A 15,328-nucleotide genomic window follows, 5' to 3' on the forward strand; every position below is an offset into this window, starting at 1 on the left:
CCTCACCACCCGCCACGTAGTGGCTGGTGCGTTTAGATGTTGGGGGAATGCACACAACCCTTTTTGTGTTGTCACTATTGCTTTTGAAAGACAGCAAAACAGTTTCCAAAAGCATCTTTTTCAGAGTGAAATTCTCGCAACTTTTTATTTTTTTAAAAAGGGGACAATGCATCGTTTTCTGGAGACGTCACCTTCTATCTTTACCATTGTCTACATTGAAATTCCTTACCATACAAATGATATGTGGTGTTCATTTCGTATCATGTGTAGTTTATAAAGGGGAGGAGGATGTTTTGGGGTAGAAAGTTTCTAGCGAAAATTCTACTACACGTTCCCACAATGGTGATATCTTGGTTGAACGGGTCGACGTCGGAGCTTTCGATTAGGAGAGATCTGCACTTATTACAGCGGTCACGTAATACTCGTACATCGTCGAGTGTATAGGCAATGAGCTCTGCCTTTAAGTTGTATGATTGGTCTTTCTTCTCACCGTACCATGCTTGGAACTCTACATGGTCTTCCTTCAACATAAATTGAGGTTTGAAATGTTTTTCGTCGGGAATAGAGACAATAGCGTCGTCTTGTTTGGCTGAAATAGCTGTTACTATTGCACGTCCCAGGCATATTATCATTATTCCTAATTTTGACAACTCACTTCTTTTCTAAGAAGTTGTTTAGATGCACAATAGTTCTTTTTTTATATTTTGGGAATGACCTTTATTTGATTTGTTTATCAGTACGATATCGATTGTGAGTGAGTGTGTTATTAGAAAGCCACTTCGCGATTGATCTACGCTGAAAAATGCATCCATAATTCGATCTAATGTCAGTTCTGATATTTTCATAAATGGAAGATTAATCGGTGTTTTTAAGGAGTCGGCGGATACACATAAACGAACATGGCTAAATTCTCCTCTCTTGTTTACATGCCTGATAATTTGCTTAAACGTTTGAAAAATTGTTCCCCTGCAAACAAATGCAGGTCTCGGTATTTGCTCGTGTAAGCTTTATACTTAGTTTTATATTTAGAGAAAAGCTTCTCTGACCCCTAACTGATTTCGTAGAATCGTTCGTATGTTTCTTCACCCCCCACCAATTTGAATGTGAAACGAAATGAAAAAAAAAATACTTAACGTTTGGAATTCGGATTGTAATTCCATGTATGAAATTCTGAATAAGACTTACAGGCCCTTCGTTTCTCTTCTTAATTCTCTTCTTTTGGTCATGAATTGGATTTGAACATGAGTCAGTGCAACTCGCTAGTGATCACTTGTTATGCTTCAATTTGTTAAGTCTGAAAATTGCTCATATGGCTTTTCTTACCACTTCTAACCTGTTCTTTAAATAAACCTGAGAAAGGTTGCCACTGTTCTATCATTCTTGCTACCCACTTAACTAAAGACAGCCAATGAGTACACACACACACGTTTCAAAATCTTTTTTACTTCAATGGCATGCATCAGTTGAAGTTGTTTAAATCTACCTTTCCTTTTAGTACTGCTTTTAAATAGTAAATGTCCACAAAATATTCATCCACTTTCAGAGAAGGCATACAGACAATTTTCAGCACACAAATTAATAAGATGACAAGAACAACCAATTATCACCAAGAGCCAATAATATTATTGCTACTCCAGTTTTTAGGACTGCCATAGCAGGTGCACTAATAGCAATAAGTTCTAGGCAGTTTTTGGAGCAATCCCACAGGTTTTCAGGTTGTTCAGAAGATGTCTAATGGTGTAAACTGTATGGCCACCTTCCAGTGCAGGCATTGTGAGCAAGCTGTTTTCAAATTGAGAAATGGTCACCACAATGGAAAAAAATAATTGGAAATGGTCAATTTTTCAGAGCCATTATTACAACATATGGAAAAATGGGCCTTGTGTTTTGAAATTTTACATCCTGTTTTTTTTTTTTTTTTGACAAGGCTGAAAATACTGTTAATTAGCTTTGCACTTAAAACACAGAAAGTATCAAATCGAATAAAGAAGACGGACCCCCTGGAACAAATTCATAGTTGACAGCTATGCACATATATATATCAAAAAACACTGAGTTTTGGTTTCCTTCTTTTTTTTTTTTTTTGGCTGCTTGTGGCCTTGATTTTTGGCTGTAAGGTTAATTAGGATTTTTTTTTTGGATAACAAGGTTATCATTTCTAATGATGTTTTTAAAGTTTCTCGCTTTAAACTATTCCCCCCCTCCAAAAAAACTCATTGATGAAGTAAAGTCATCACACACTGCTGTTATGATTTTTTGCATGTTCATTAGAGTTAAATAAGCCCAGTATGCATCCATTTAACTTACTTTTAGCTATACATATTTTTTTTTTTACAACTGCTGAGTGGTATGCTTGAAATTAAGATTCACAGTGGCAAGGGAATGTTGCAGCCATTCCTTCATCACTTTTTAATCTCTTCATCGGCTTTGTAAGGATATGACACTTTTTTATATAAAATATCTGAGATACTTTGGTCTTGAGCATATCAGAAGAGTAACTGATGATCACAAAGGGTGACTTGCTCTTCCTGCAGTTTGTATTACTTCTTTCCAATCGTTTGGCAATTCTGAACAAGTTAGGGTGGCATCTAATGTTTACATAAATAATGGACTCTGGCTCTATTTGCTCTTCAGAGCATGAGCTATGACTGTTCTTGGGCAGCTCACTATTTCTTAGGCATTTTCATTCCTGACTGTTACCAGTGTTTCTATTTTATTAGCTGTCTGATACCTTTCTTGATGTGCAACTGGAGCTATTACTTTAATATTGGACTGTTATTGTTCTTTCTCTCTGTGATCTTCATTTGTGTTTCCGATAACTTTGTTTAATTTTTATATATGCGCTTTCTTAAAGTATCTCAATTGTCTCTGTACTGTTTTATAAAGTTAATGATTCAAAAATTTCTGTACCATTAGACAGAGAAAGAATAAAATGTTTAGAGAATTAACAGTCTTTTTTAGTTTTTAGTCTATTCACAAATGGAAGATAGGTCAATGCCTTGGCAAACGGACCAAACCATTTTGCAAAACGGTAAGGTAAAGAGGCACCTGACTGAGCAGTACATATTATGTGTACTAGTATGTACTCCCAGACACCTGCATAAGTGACAAAAATGTCTGTACGGCAGGGATGAAAAGCTCTTCACAGTGAAGGGAAAAATAATATAGTGAATAATATGCTTAAGTTTTTTGAAGATGAAGCAAGATGTTCTAGTTTAACTGTACCTAAAAGTCAACCTACAAGACGGGCTCAAACGGACCAAACCATTTTGCAAAACGGTAAGGTAAAGAGGCACCTGACTGAGCAGTACATATTATGTGTACTAGTATGTACTCCCAGACACCTGCATAAGTGACAAAAATGTCTGTACGGCAGGGATGAAAAGCTCTTCACAGTGAAGGGAAAAATAATATAGTGAATAATATGCTTAAGTTTTTTGAAGATGAAGCAAGATGTTCTAGTTTAACTGTACCTAAAAGTCAACCTACAAGACGGGCTGCTCTAGCTACAGGTTTATCAGAAATAACAATTAAAATGATTAGAAAAGAATGTTCTTTGCTGATGCACCCGGAAGATAAATTAAAATCTCCACATAAGAAAAAAAAGTAGGAAAACATTTGATCAGGTATATGATTTTGATAGATGCACTATTCAAGAATTTTATAATGTCAATAGAAAAGCATCCACTTTAAATAATTATTTGTTAACAAATAATTTAGGCAGAAATTTAATTTTCCATTCGAGAAAACAGCTCTACATGCAATTTTGAAATAAATGGGGTTTAAATGGAAGAAACAGAAGTCAAATGGAAAGGGACAACATTGTTCTATGGAAGCAAAATATTTACGAGCAATTGTACATTACTGAAATTCTGGGAAGACGCTAGGTTTTTAAGATGAAACCTGGGTGGACAGTAATTTAACTTTTCTGAAGTTGTTGTAGAATCGATGGATTATCTGAAGTCATGGATTGTGGTCATGCTAAGAAAAGAATCATAAGTACAGGAAATATAAATGGCTTTATTCCAAACTCTACACTTATATATAAAGCTGAAAACCCAACTGGTGATTACCATGGCCAAAAAATGAATCGACATAATTTTGAAACTTGGCCAAAGCAGCAACTACTGCCAAATATTCAGGCAGGTTCTGTTATAGTTTTTGATAATGCACTGTATCAAAGCATTCAACAAGACTTTGTCGCAGAAGTAAGATGTTATAGTGGTTGGTGAGACATAATGGATCATTTCAGCCTATTATGTATAAATGTGAATTATTAGAAATTATCCATTTAAACACTCCAAAAAACATACACAGTGGACAGAATACAGCAATTCTGTTATAACGAGCATTTTAACAAAATGAATTTCCTGCAATTCAATTGATGTATTAGGGAACAATGCTAGTATAACGCAATTTTCGCATTGGCTCATGCACGATTTCGCCTGCGAGTAATACCAAGTGAAAGTAGTGATCTGCGCAGTAATACATACAAGGTTACGAAGCTTAAAAAAATGTCAAACGTCAAATGTGTGACAGTTATATTTTCCATTTACTATAGCTGTATCGATCGGAGATACACAGTTGTCATTCACTGTATTCAGAAGATTACAGGTGATATTGTAGGCTGACTCATGTTTTCAGGAGCTCACATTTTTCTGTTCAAACAGAACAGAAAAGGCGGGACAGCGTAAGCAGAGGAGCACATTTTTGGAGGTCACTACCATAAAACAGTAAAAACAATTTGCAGTTCCCAGTTTGAGCTTTTCTGTTAGTTAAATCTAATTATAAATGGATAGTAAACTTGATATTACTGCATTTGTGATAATACTGATAGCTGGAAATCTGTGGGTTTTTACGTTACTTTGGTGAAACGGGTTCCCCTTCCATGAAATCTTCAATCATATAAAGAGCATAAATAAATTTTCAGAATCTTCTCTTCATTCCTATTTTTTAAGCTTCGTAAACTTGTTACTCCGTATCTCACTTGTGCAATTTGTGCTTGCCATGTTCGTCAATATTGATTGCTTATCTTTTTCATTGTTCTAAATTTTAGTCCAAAAAAAAAAAATCAAACAGAAATATTAATTAGTATGCATATATTACAATATTAATTAAGCTATGTACATAAGTGTACAGTCTCCGATCAATATACAAGGATATACAAGGTATCTTGTCAAGATAAAGTGCTATATTTACTGTAATATTTATTTATTAGAAATTTAAGTTTAAACCTGTGTTAGCAATTTTATTGGGTTTATAATCTTTTTTACTGTTTTACTTACCAAACTTCCAACGTTTTTTTTTTTTTTTTGAGTGCTCTGCCCCTACCCCAATTTTTTCCATAAGTCCTGTTGTTTTTAATACACGAAATACCATAACGCAGATATTTTTAGGAATACATGTACTGCGTTAAAGCAGAACTGACTGTATTCCATGGGCACCGACACACTGCCTTAAGATTACCACTATATCATTGCGATTTAAACCTTATTGAATTAATATAGACTGAACTAAAAAATTTTATTTGAAATAAAAACATTCAAGATCTGAATATGACACATCTGATGGAATACATGAAACAAGGAATAGCTAGCATAACTCATGAAAGATGGAAAAGTTGCTGTGATCATGTTTTCAAGATAGATCAGAAGTACTGGGAAAGCTATTGCATTATTGAAAAATTTACTAACTCTTTAGTGTTTAATACAAATGAAAGTGATAGTGAAACTGAAACAGCAACAGAAACGGATCAAGCAAATGATTAATGTAAGGTTTTAATTATGTTATTAATATTTATTAAATATTAATTATTTCTGAATATTATGATTGTATTTCGGTAATCCAGTATTACAATATAGCTATAAAAATAAATAATTAAACCAGGTGCATGCTCTCTTTACTTCTGATCCCTATTTGAGAGAATAGAAGTGCCTACATAGCTACACCCTCAAGTATCTTCCAGTCATGAACAGATAGTCCTTACTTTCTATGTTTAGGGATAAACAATTTAAAGCAGGAGTGTCATTATATTGACTGTTATTTCTTTTCACCACCAATACCTTCCTTTTTTAGGGAAGAATGATAGTGAAAAGTTTGAGAAGCACTGTACTAATGGATAATTATTTAAAAATTGCTGTTGTAAATATTACAAAATTAATTTAAGCTGTTTTTATTACTTTTAAATACCAGCTTAGTGCCTTAAATAAAGGTACACAGAAAATATAAAACAAATAATTTGCCTACAATTTATTACAAGTAACATATACTGTATCTATTATTGTTTCTTGTTCTTTATAAAGATGAATCCAAAAATATATATTAGTTATTTACATTAAAATTATAAATTATTATAAATTATATATAGGGCAATCAAGTTCGGAATTCAATTCAACATACACTGTTTTCAGTTGGGTAAAGTCATTAATAGCAGCCATCCCATTTTCTCTGCCAAATCCTGACATTTTGTATCCACCAAATGGTATTTCAGGTGGGAATACATTATAATTATTTATCCAAATGATTCCTGCTTGAAGTTTTGAAGCCACACGATGTGCTCGCTGAATATCTCTTAACATGTAAAGAAAAGAAACTTGTGTAATAGATAAAAAAAAAAAAAAAAAAACAAGAAAACTTTGCATAATACAACTAATCTGTAAGAATCAAAGTACTTGTAATACACTGTAATATACAGTATTTTACTTTAAATTATTAGATATAAGAAATATCGGGTTCTTAAGTTTTTAAAATTAAATCTTTTGTGAACAGAAAAATAAAGAAACTGAAACAAAAAAAATATGAAAATTGATTGCCCATAGACAGTTATATAATCTTTTGAAAAGCTTAGATCTCTAATGTGTCTCTTGCCAAGAACAGTGTTTTAAAAGTTAAATTGGTAGTTTCATACACTCAAGATGAAACTCGATATGAACAAGTTATTAGTAACATCACTTCTCAACAGAGAAATCAAATACACCATACTGTAGGCATATCACACTATGCATACGTGTGATATGCCTACATTTTGTATACAGTCTGACCATAGGCATCTGGACATCATTTATGGTATATGGGAAAGCTACATGGCCTAACTGATTATGGGTGGTGGGGGAAGAGAGTCCTTGCTCAGAAAAAAACTGATTGTTTAAGGATAGTGGAGTCGGGTCAGGGTGACATGTGCCAAAACATTAGATCAATATGTAATAAGCCCCTGATTTTATATAATGTGGTATTCTGACATTTTGAAACAAATACTATGACTAGCAGAAACTAGGTTAGAGCCATACCACCACCTGCTCTTCTGTCCCATCCCTGCAGAACTGCATGCACTCAACTGCACAAGACTGCAGAGGTGTTGTGGCAACGATCTGACTCTACTCTATTCTCTTTCTTACATTCTTCTTCATCCTCACACAATCAGCTGATGCTATCACTATGCCCTTGAAATATTTTTAGCACCACTCTGATTGATATTGCAGCTATCGACCTTCTGCCAATAACATCCATCAAATCAACAGATACACCATTAACTGGCTCATCAGTAATCTTCATCCTAACACAAAACCCACATGTCCATGATAATTTAAAACAAGTGAGCAATACGCCTGTAAAGAGGATAATACCTCCTTGATTCTTTCTTCATCACCCTCTAGCTATGTGTGTCATAATATTCCTAACAAAACAATGAAAAAGCTAATCAAAGCACTCCATCTAGAGAGAATATCAACTGTGAGGTGAAAGTCAGTCAGTGCTGCTATCCCCCAATGGAATTGGGAGTATGGCCCTTCAATTGCCCAGCTTACACACAAAGAAAGTTACAATTAAAAACTGATTTGGATTTTGGTGGACTCCACAGCTTAACTCAGTGGTTTTCAACCAGAGTGCCGCAAAAACATTCCAAGAGTGCCACGTAATTTGGGTTTAAGTTACTTAAACTTATTTTTTTTAAAAATTATATATTTATTCATTATAAAAAAGGCGTACAGTATCTTTTTAATTTTGTGTGATTGATGTTTATTTAATACCTCTATAAAGAATAAAATTATATATATATATATATAATTTGTATTATGAATTGTAATTTTGTTTATAGTTATATTATTGTAATAACTATCATATAACATATTTTTTTAATATTATATATATATATACATACACAGAGAGAGAGAGATCGGGTATAACAGGTAGAAAATTGAGTAGGGGTGCCGCAAAATAAAATAAATTACTTAGGGGTAGCGTTATTAAAAAAAAGGTTGAAAACCACTGGCTTAACCAATGCTTCAGATATTTCCTACAGGATTGCTTTCTCCCAAATTCAAGCAATCTATGATCAAAATGAGTCTGCTGCAATTAAACTATGCTTAGATGAGATGCCACATTGGCAGACCACTTCATAACACGAACAGAACTGTCCAGTGCCCAAACCTACATGAATGATACACACAACCAGTTTCTCTAATCATAAACCTAAAGTCATTAATGCTTGATTACTGCAATCAAGCTGATGTGTTGGCAACAATTTACACCACTAAAGACCAACTTACCTAGTTATTGAAAGGCAACTCTCAATCACAATTGGAAGAGCATTCTAATTTTGTTTTATCAGAGCTGCAGAATTGGTGTGATTTGTGCAGACTTCAAGTTTCAAAAACAAAGAGTAAAACCTTATTACCCATTTATCAGTGACAAGGAATCCAAAGGTCAGCCAGTCATCAATCATTTAAAACTCTATAATATTTGGGAGTAATAATTGACAGGCAGATGTGCTTTATAACCCATATCACATACATTGTGGAAAAATTCAAAAAAGCAATCATGCCCACACCACGAAAGTTTGTGGGCATGATTGCTCGAATTACAAGGAAAGAATGGGGCACCAGGGGTAAAGCATTGGCCTTATTTTATGACTGCATTTTCCTGCTAAATGTGGGATATGCATTATATATCTGCTGAGCTCCGCTTTGTAGAAATTCAATGTGCGAAAGATCTTTTCAATTCGGCGATTTATTCTATTGAAGATGTGTATGGCCTGTCAAACTGTCTGCTGATGCATTACAAGTTTTGACAGATCACCTACCACTGGATTTACACTTGGTGTTTCTATCAATGAGTTATTATCTAAGAAAGGAGCTGCTATATAACTGTTTGTCACTTGAAATAGATTGTGAAGTGAGTTACAGAAGAAAGGAAGCATCTATGGACAGAATTTGTAAAACGGTGGCAAGAACGACATTGGAGCAATTGTATGAAAGGAGCAGTAACAAAAACATTTTTTCCGATAGTAAATGATAAACAGTGGACAACTTGGTTTAATTGCAATCTCCAAACTTATCTTTTGACTGGACATGGTTCCTTTTTTGCAAAGTTAAGGGAATTTGGAATCACCGAGTGTACTCTATGTACTTATGGATTCCTGGAAGACTGGAATCATCTTTTCTATGAATGTGTTGAGTATTTTGACTTGAGGGAACAATTAATTGAATAAACCTCCTAATCTCCACTCCCTTACTCCTGCATGTGAACAACTGTTAGTTAGTACAAAAGAAGATTTTTATGCACTTCAAAATTTTTCACTCAAACAATTCAGAAGATCTTGCTGCAATTGGAGGAGCATGAGCCAGATACTGAATGACAGTTAAAAAGGGCTTGAATAAGTCATGACATGCTACATTAGAATGGAATATAACACTAGTGTGCAAAATTTAAGACCAGTTTTAACTGTAGCTTCTCATAGGAGTGGCCTGGATATGGGAAAAGCATATCAAAGGAACCTCGTGAGGTACAGAAATGATGAAGGAAACAACACTGACACAACAAAGGAAACAAAACAGTACAGAGGGACTTTATTCAAAAATGGCAACATAGCACTGGCTGCCATGATACAGATGCATCACTGCCAAAGATGGAACAAAGGGAAGAGGTGGTCCTCAGTAGGAGATATGGCCACCCCTAATGTCGATGCAGGCTTTGCACTGCCTGTCCATACTTAGAACAATGTTGTTGATAAGTTCTTGCAGTAGCATCATTGATTCCTCTGTCAGTGCCATCTTCAGCTGGTAAACATTTTCTGGTGGGTGTGGACGTGCCGCTAGGTGTCTCCCCAGAGCATTCCATAAGTGTTCGATGGGATTTAGATCGGTGGAACGGGCAAGCCAATCCATACGAACAATGCCCTCACTTTCCAAAAGCATATCAACAGCTGCAGCACGATGGGGTGTGGCGTTATCCATAAACACGAACTTGGGGCCAATGGCATCTCGGAACAGACGCATACGGGGGGGAAGGATTACCTCAGTACAGTTGCGTGCACTGGTTACAGTACTGTCTTCCAGTATCTGGAGTTGTGTACGTCCATCCAAGATAATGCCTCCCGCGACGAGAACACCTCGAATGCCATATTGATCCCTTTCAGAGATGTTTGTGGGGTGATACCATGTGCCAACCTCTCGCTAGATTAGCTGATGTCCAGAATCGCTGCTGAGACTGAATCTACTCTCATCAGCAAAGAGTACCTTAAGTAATGATTTTGTGGTTGTTACTTTAGAAATAGTGCTAGTCCTTAAGTTTTTCACGCCAGTGTATTATGATAGACAGGGTGGTTGTTGTTATTTTTGTTGTTATTTGGTTTTTAGGAGCATTAGCAACTAAGGCCATATTGCTCCGGGATATGCGGTGGTCATTCCCTGAATGACCTTTCCGCATCCTCCGTATTTGGTGGTGACGGGCTCGAACCCCGGTCTAATCAAGAAGCGTGTGCTACGCACTGCTGCTCCTTCCCACCTGGCTACGGAGGCGCCCATAGACAGGGTGGATGCAGGGATGAGTGGTACCATTCTGATTATAGGTGGGAGTCTATCCTCTGTACCCATATGCTCACTATGGGTACAGCTTCTAAGGAAGCTCATGATACATCTTCCAGATGCCTCTTTCACTAATAGGTGATTCAGAGCAGTTGTTGAGGAGATCGTTGACACTTTCAGCAGGCTTATATCAGAGAAATTGGAGCTCCAGGAGAGGGTTAGACCACTACAATAAGCCTGTTGGATGGCATTGTGGTTACTTCCTCGATGGATGACCTGTGATGCTTTTGTGATTCCAAGGACTGTATGTGGAGACTGTTTAAGGTATTCCCCTTTACTGTTAACTGCTGTGCTGTTGGGACTGTTCAGTTTTGAAGAAAAGTTGAATTCTTTATTGTGACCATAATTCCTGGTTTAGACATATGCTTCCTGGATTGGACTTCTCCTCATTTTGGATCTTCATAGTGGACCTACAAGCATCAATTGGATCCTCAGAGATCATCACAACCTCATGTTGGGACTCTATTAGTGTCAGATACCCTCATGGTATTGCACTGCATTGTGATATGAACATTACATTGAGATTGAATTGACTCTCTATGAGGGAATCGGAGATAATTGTACATCAACACTGTTAGTGGTACAATAATGTAAATAGATTGCAGGGTTGCTGGGACTGCATAGTCAAAAAAAAAAAAAAAAAAAAATTTTGGTGTCCACAGTTTCATTCAACTGGAAATAGGCCTTATCCCACCAAAAGATTCCACTCAGAGTCTGCTTCCATCTGTGATAAGCAGTTGAGAGAAAATGTCAGTTGAGAGTTTCAGCATCATCCGCTGCAATTCTTGCTTGGAGTGGAGTTTATGAATATGGCCACAACACCTCATATTTTCCATACTGTTGTAAATGAGATATCAAGCCATCTTGCTTCTGCACTGGTTCTACCTTCTGGTGCCAATACCAGTCTGCCACCATCCATGGATCTTTCCACAACTGCAGCAGCAATTACCTCAACATGTTCTTGGTTAATGGGTTTATGTTTTCTTCCAAGCTTCATTCTCACACTTCCTGTTTCCTTGAGAATCATGCAATAATTTTTCTGACACCAGATGACATCAATGGATCACTTCATTGGTGCTTGCAATGCCCGTAACCCCAAATTGCTGCTGCACTTCTATTCTGGTAGCAGAGTTTTGCAGTCAAAACATGCTCACTATGGGTAAGGCAAGGGGCCCTGTGCTCCTAAAACTATGGTATCCACATCTACAGTATTTTGCACCTTCCATTCTGGATTTATGTGCAAGTGGATGCACATAAAGTAGTTCACAACACAACTTTTTACCCTGGTGCCTGATCATTTTTGGAACTATTTTTTTTATTTTTTTTGTGGATAATTCTCTTCCATATCCTCTGAAGAATATAATATAATTAACAAATGCTTCATTTCCTTCATTGGAACATTCTCTAGACAGCTGTAAATAGGGATACTTCAATCATGGCCACCCGATATATATAAAATAAAAAAAAATAGAAAAAAAAAAAAAAAAACCACAAAAAATCAAGATAGAAATTGAATCTTAGCCTATATAATAAAAATAAGTAGTGTTACGATTTCTTTTGCTTGAAAGAGTTCCTCATGAATATATGGAAGCATGATAATACATCAGAATATGAACACTGATATATGACAGCAAAGATAAGTTATTTAGCTTCTCGAAAGGAAACAGTATAATAACACCACCTAGAATGATTTCAGTATATCATGTTTTATTATTTTCTATGCCATTCAATTCTTAATTACTACTCTAATACAGGTTTTATAGCTAATCTCAGCTGAAATGAAGGGCATTAGAAGTAGAGAGATACTTCCTTTAATTAATGCTTGATAATGTCAAGATATCATTATATACATTATTCTGATATTAAATAATACAAAAATAAATGCAACAAAATGGATGCTCTTAATTACACCATTATTGAAATTATTTCATGCTACAGTGCAATAATGTGTGCCTCAACCCATTTCTTTGTTAAGATTTGATAATGTTAACTGATGAAGTTGTTAAGAAAATAAAATACAGCGGATCACATTAATATGTATAGTTTAGCTTTCAAATGTAATTTCTGACATTTGAGAAGTGAGCCATTTTACCAGTTCTAAAATATTACTAGATTACTAGTAATCTGGTAATATTTATTAGGTTATTATTAATATTAGTTCTAAGCAGAATTTAATATCTTTAGAATCTTAAAATACTTAAAGTAAAAATAAAATAAAATAATTTAAGTATCTTAAGAATGCTAAAATAAGTGCTGTGATACTTATGTTTATTGCTGTTTCATAGTCTATGATTGTACAATAATTAAAAAATTCACTTTCTTAGAGTAATTTTTAAAAATCATTTTATACTTTGTATTAATTATATTTAATTATAATTGTTCAATCCAACTGAATGTTAATATGCAGAAGTGTGTAGAGGAAAACTATAAATCTGAAATTCAGAGAAAGGAAGGGTATATGTGTTTCGATGGGAACTCAAGGAGTACACTTTTAAAACAATCCATTAGATGGAATTATCATTAAAGTTCTCAGATATGTCACATTTTTAAATTCAGCTTATTAAATATGCTCATATTTACTAAATTAAGGCCAATAGAAATTCTTTTCAATAATTTTTTTTTTGTTTAACTAATATTAATTTACATTTCATGAAAGCAATAAATATAACTTGCTTTTCTAATTTTGATTACATAAAATCTGTATGTTAAGATAAATAATTCAAACCATCCTCCCAACTTTTGTTTTAAATAAACCAATAATTATTTTAAAAATTTTAAAAAATAATAACTGATATCAATCAAGTAGAAGTTTACTGTACTGAGCAATAAAGCAAAAACCAGTAATCGGTTTCATTTGTTATAAAAAAAAAAAAAAACAGTTTAGTCAAGTATTATTTAAAAAATATTTTTTTTTAGAAAAACAAGTGAAATGTTATTTAAAGAATATTAATAATTCACTGTATATATAAGGCATAAAAAAAAAAAAAAAATCATAAAACTTACTTGGTCATAATACCACCTGCAAGTCCATAAGGACTACTATTAGCTCTTATAATTGCTTCTTCTTCTTCATCAAAAGTTAATATTGACACCACAGGACCAAATATTTCTTCCTTCACAACAGTCATATCATCTGTACATTCTGCTAATATACAAGGAGAAATATAAAATCCTCCAGCGAGCGAAAGATCATTCATAACTATTCTTTCTCCGCCACATATTACTTCAGCACCCTAAATATATCAAATTATTTTGTAATCATATAATTTAATCATTTTTAAATTGTCAGTTATACATAACTTATCATAACTTAGTTAAGGATGTGATACAGGTCCATCATCAGGACAGGCATCACAGCACGGTTTTGTTAAGAGGTGATAATGTTTGATGAATTTAATTAGCTGCATGGTTGTCACTAAAAAATGAATGCAGAGAATAATTTTGATACACAGAGTCAGATGAACAAGTGTTATTTAAACTAGGCCACTGCTTTTCTTGGGCTAATGTTAACAGTGGGATCCAACAAGGTTAGATGCTGGACTCCTTACTGTAATATTTATTAATGATATTGACATAGGAATAAAAGTTCACTGTTTAAGTCTGCTGATGACAGTTAATGATTTGGTTTGGTTTAAAATTTTAGTGGCACATTAGCAGCAGTGGCTATTATGCACCAAGAAAAACAGTTACTGAGAAGTAGTTATTGATAATTTGGGTTGGTCCTTGAGACTGTCACAGACATTCTCTCAGATATGCCAGACAAGCTGTACTTGCTACCTGGGAGTCTAAAATGCTGATGGAACCGATATTCAAGTGACACTCAAGTCAAGTGGACCCAATTTCAGCAAAATCCGGACGGTCTGTGACAGCAAATCCTCTGCTTGCACATTCGCGATCGTGGGACTGTTAGTAATCCTGGGTATAACCCCCATTCACAATCACATTGTCGGTGACCACCCAGGTGTGAACCAAAGTAACCACACCACATGGAGAAATGCTGCCCCTCTGTGTTACCAGGCGATACTAAGTGGTAGATGACTCTCATCAACCGGTGCAATACCATCACTTTGCTTATTGGAGGCTTGAAGTGGTGGAACCCCATGTTCAGACTTCAGAGCTAATTTCCAGTCAACCTTTCCCCATCTCTTCCATCATGCAGTGACTGATGAATTTGGAGGCTATGATGGACATCATGGCAAGATCCAATCTTACTTACACCTTTAAAAACGGTGTGCACAGGCTGGCCACTAGTTAGTACACCAGACTGAACCTATTGGTAACTCTTTAGGAGGCTTATGGATCAGATGGTGTATAATCTTGCTACCTCTACTCTGCCAGATAGTGACTGGAGGGAGTCCGAGTAGTGTGTATACGGGGAGCATTGTCGAGGCCACGTTATGTCAAGGATCTGCGTATATTCTTACCCTGTGTACGCCATATCCAAAAATTTCATTACATCATACAGCAAG

The 15,328-nt window shown here is 35.1% G+C and overlaps 1 protein-coding gene across 1 annotated transcript in view; it reads right to left on the reverse strand.

Annotated features, from left to right (window-relative positions):
* Nucleotides 1–6,350: 6,350 nt before the first annotated feature.
* Nucleotides 6,351–15,328, reverse strand: part of LOC150091165 (4-trimethylaminobutyraldehyde dehydrogenase A-like) — a 98,566-nt gene continuing 89,588 nt past the window's right edge. Inside the window, exons 8-9 of the mRNA XM_090382395.1 lie at nt 13,863–14,092; nt 6,351–6,570 (exon numbers count right to left, since the gene is read on the reverse strand). Coding sequence (XP_090238521.1) covers nt 6,351–6,570; nt 13,863–14,092 — 450 coding nt within the window. The remainder of the gene's footprint in view (nt 6,571–13,862; nt 14,093–15,328) is intronic.

Source organism: Mastigoproctus giganteus, chromosome 1, assembly GCF_048544385.1.
Source record: "Mastigoproctus giganteus isolate SK-2022 chromosome 1, ASM4854438v1, whole genome shotgun sequence".
Classification (NCBI taxonomy): Eukaryota; Metazoa; Arthropoda; class Arachnida; order Uropygi; family Thelyphonidae; genus Mastigoproctus; species Mastigoproctus giganteus.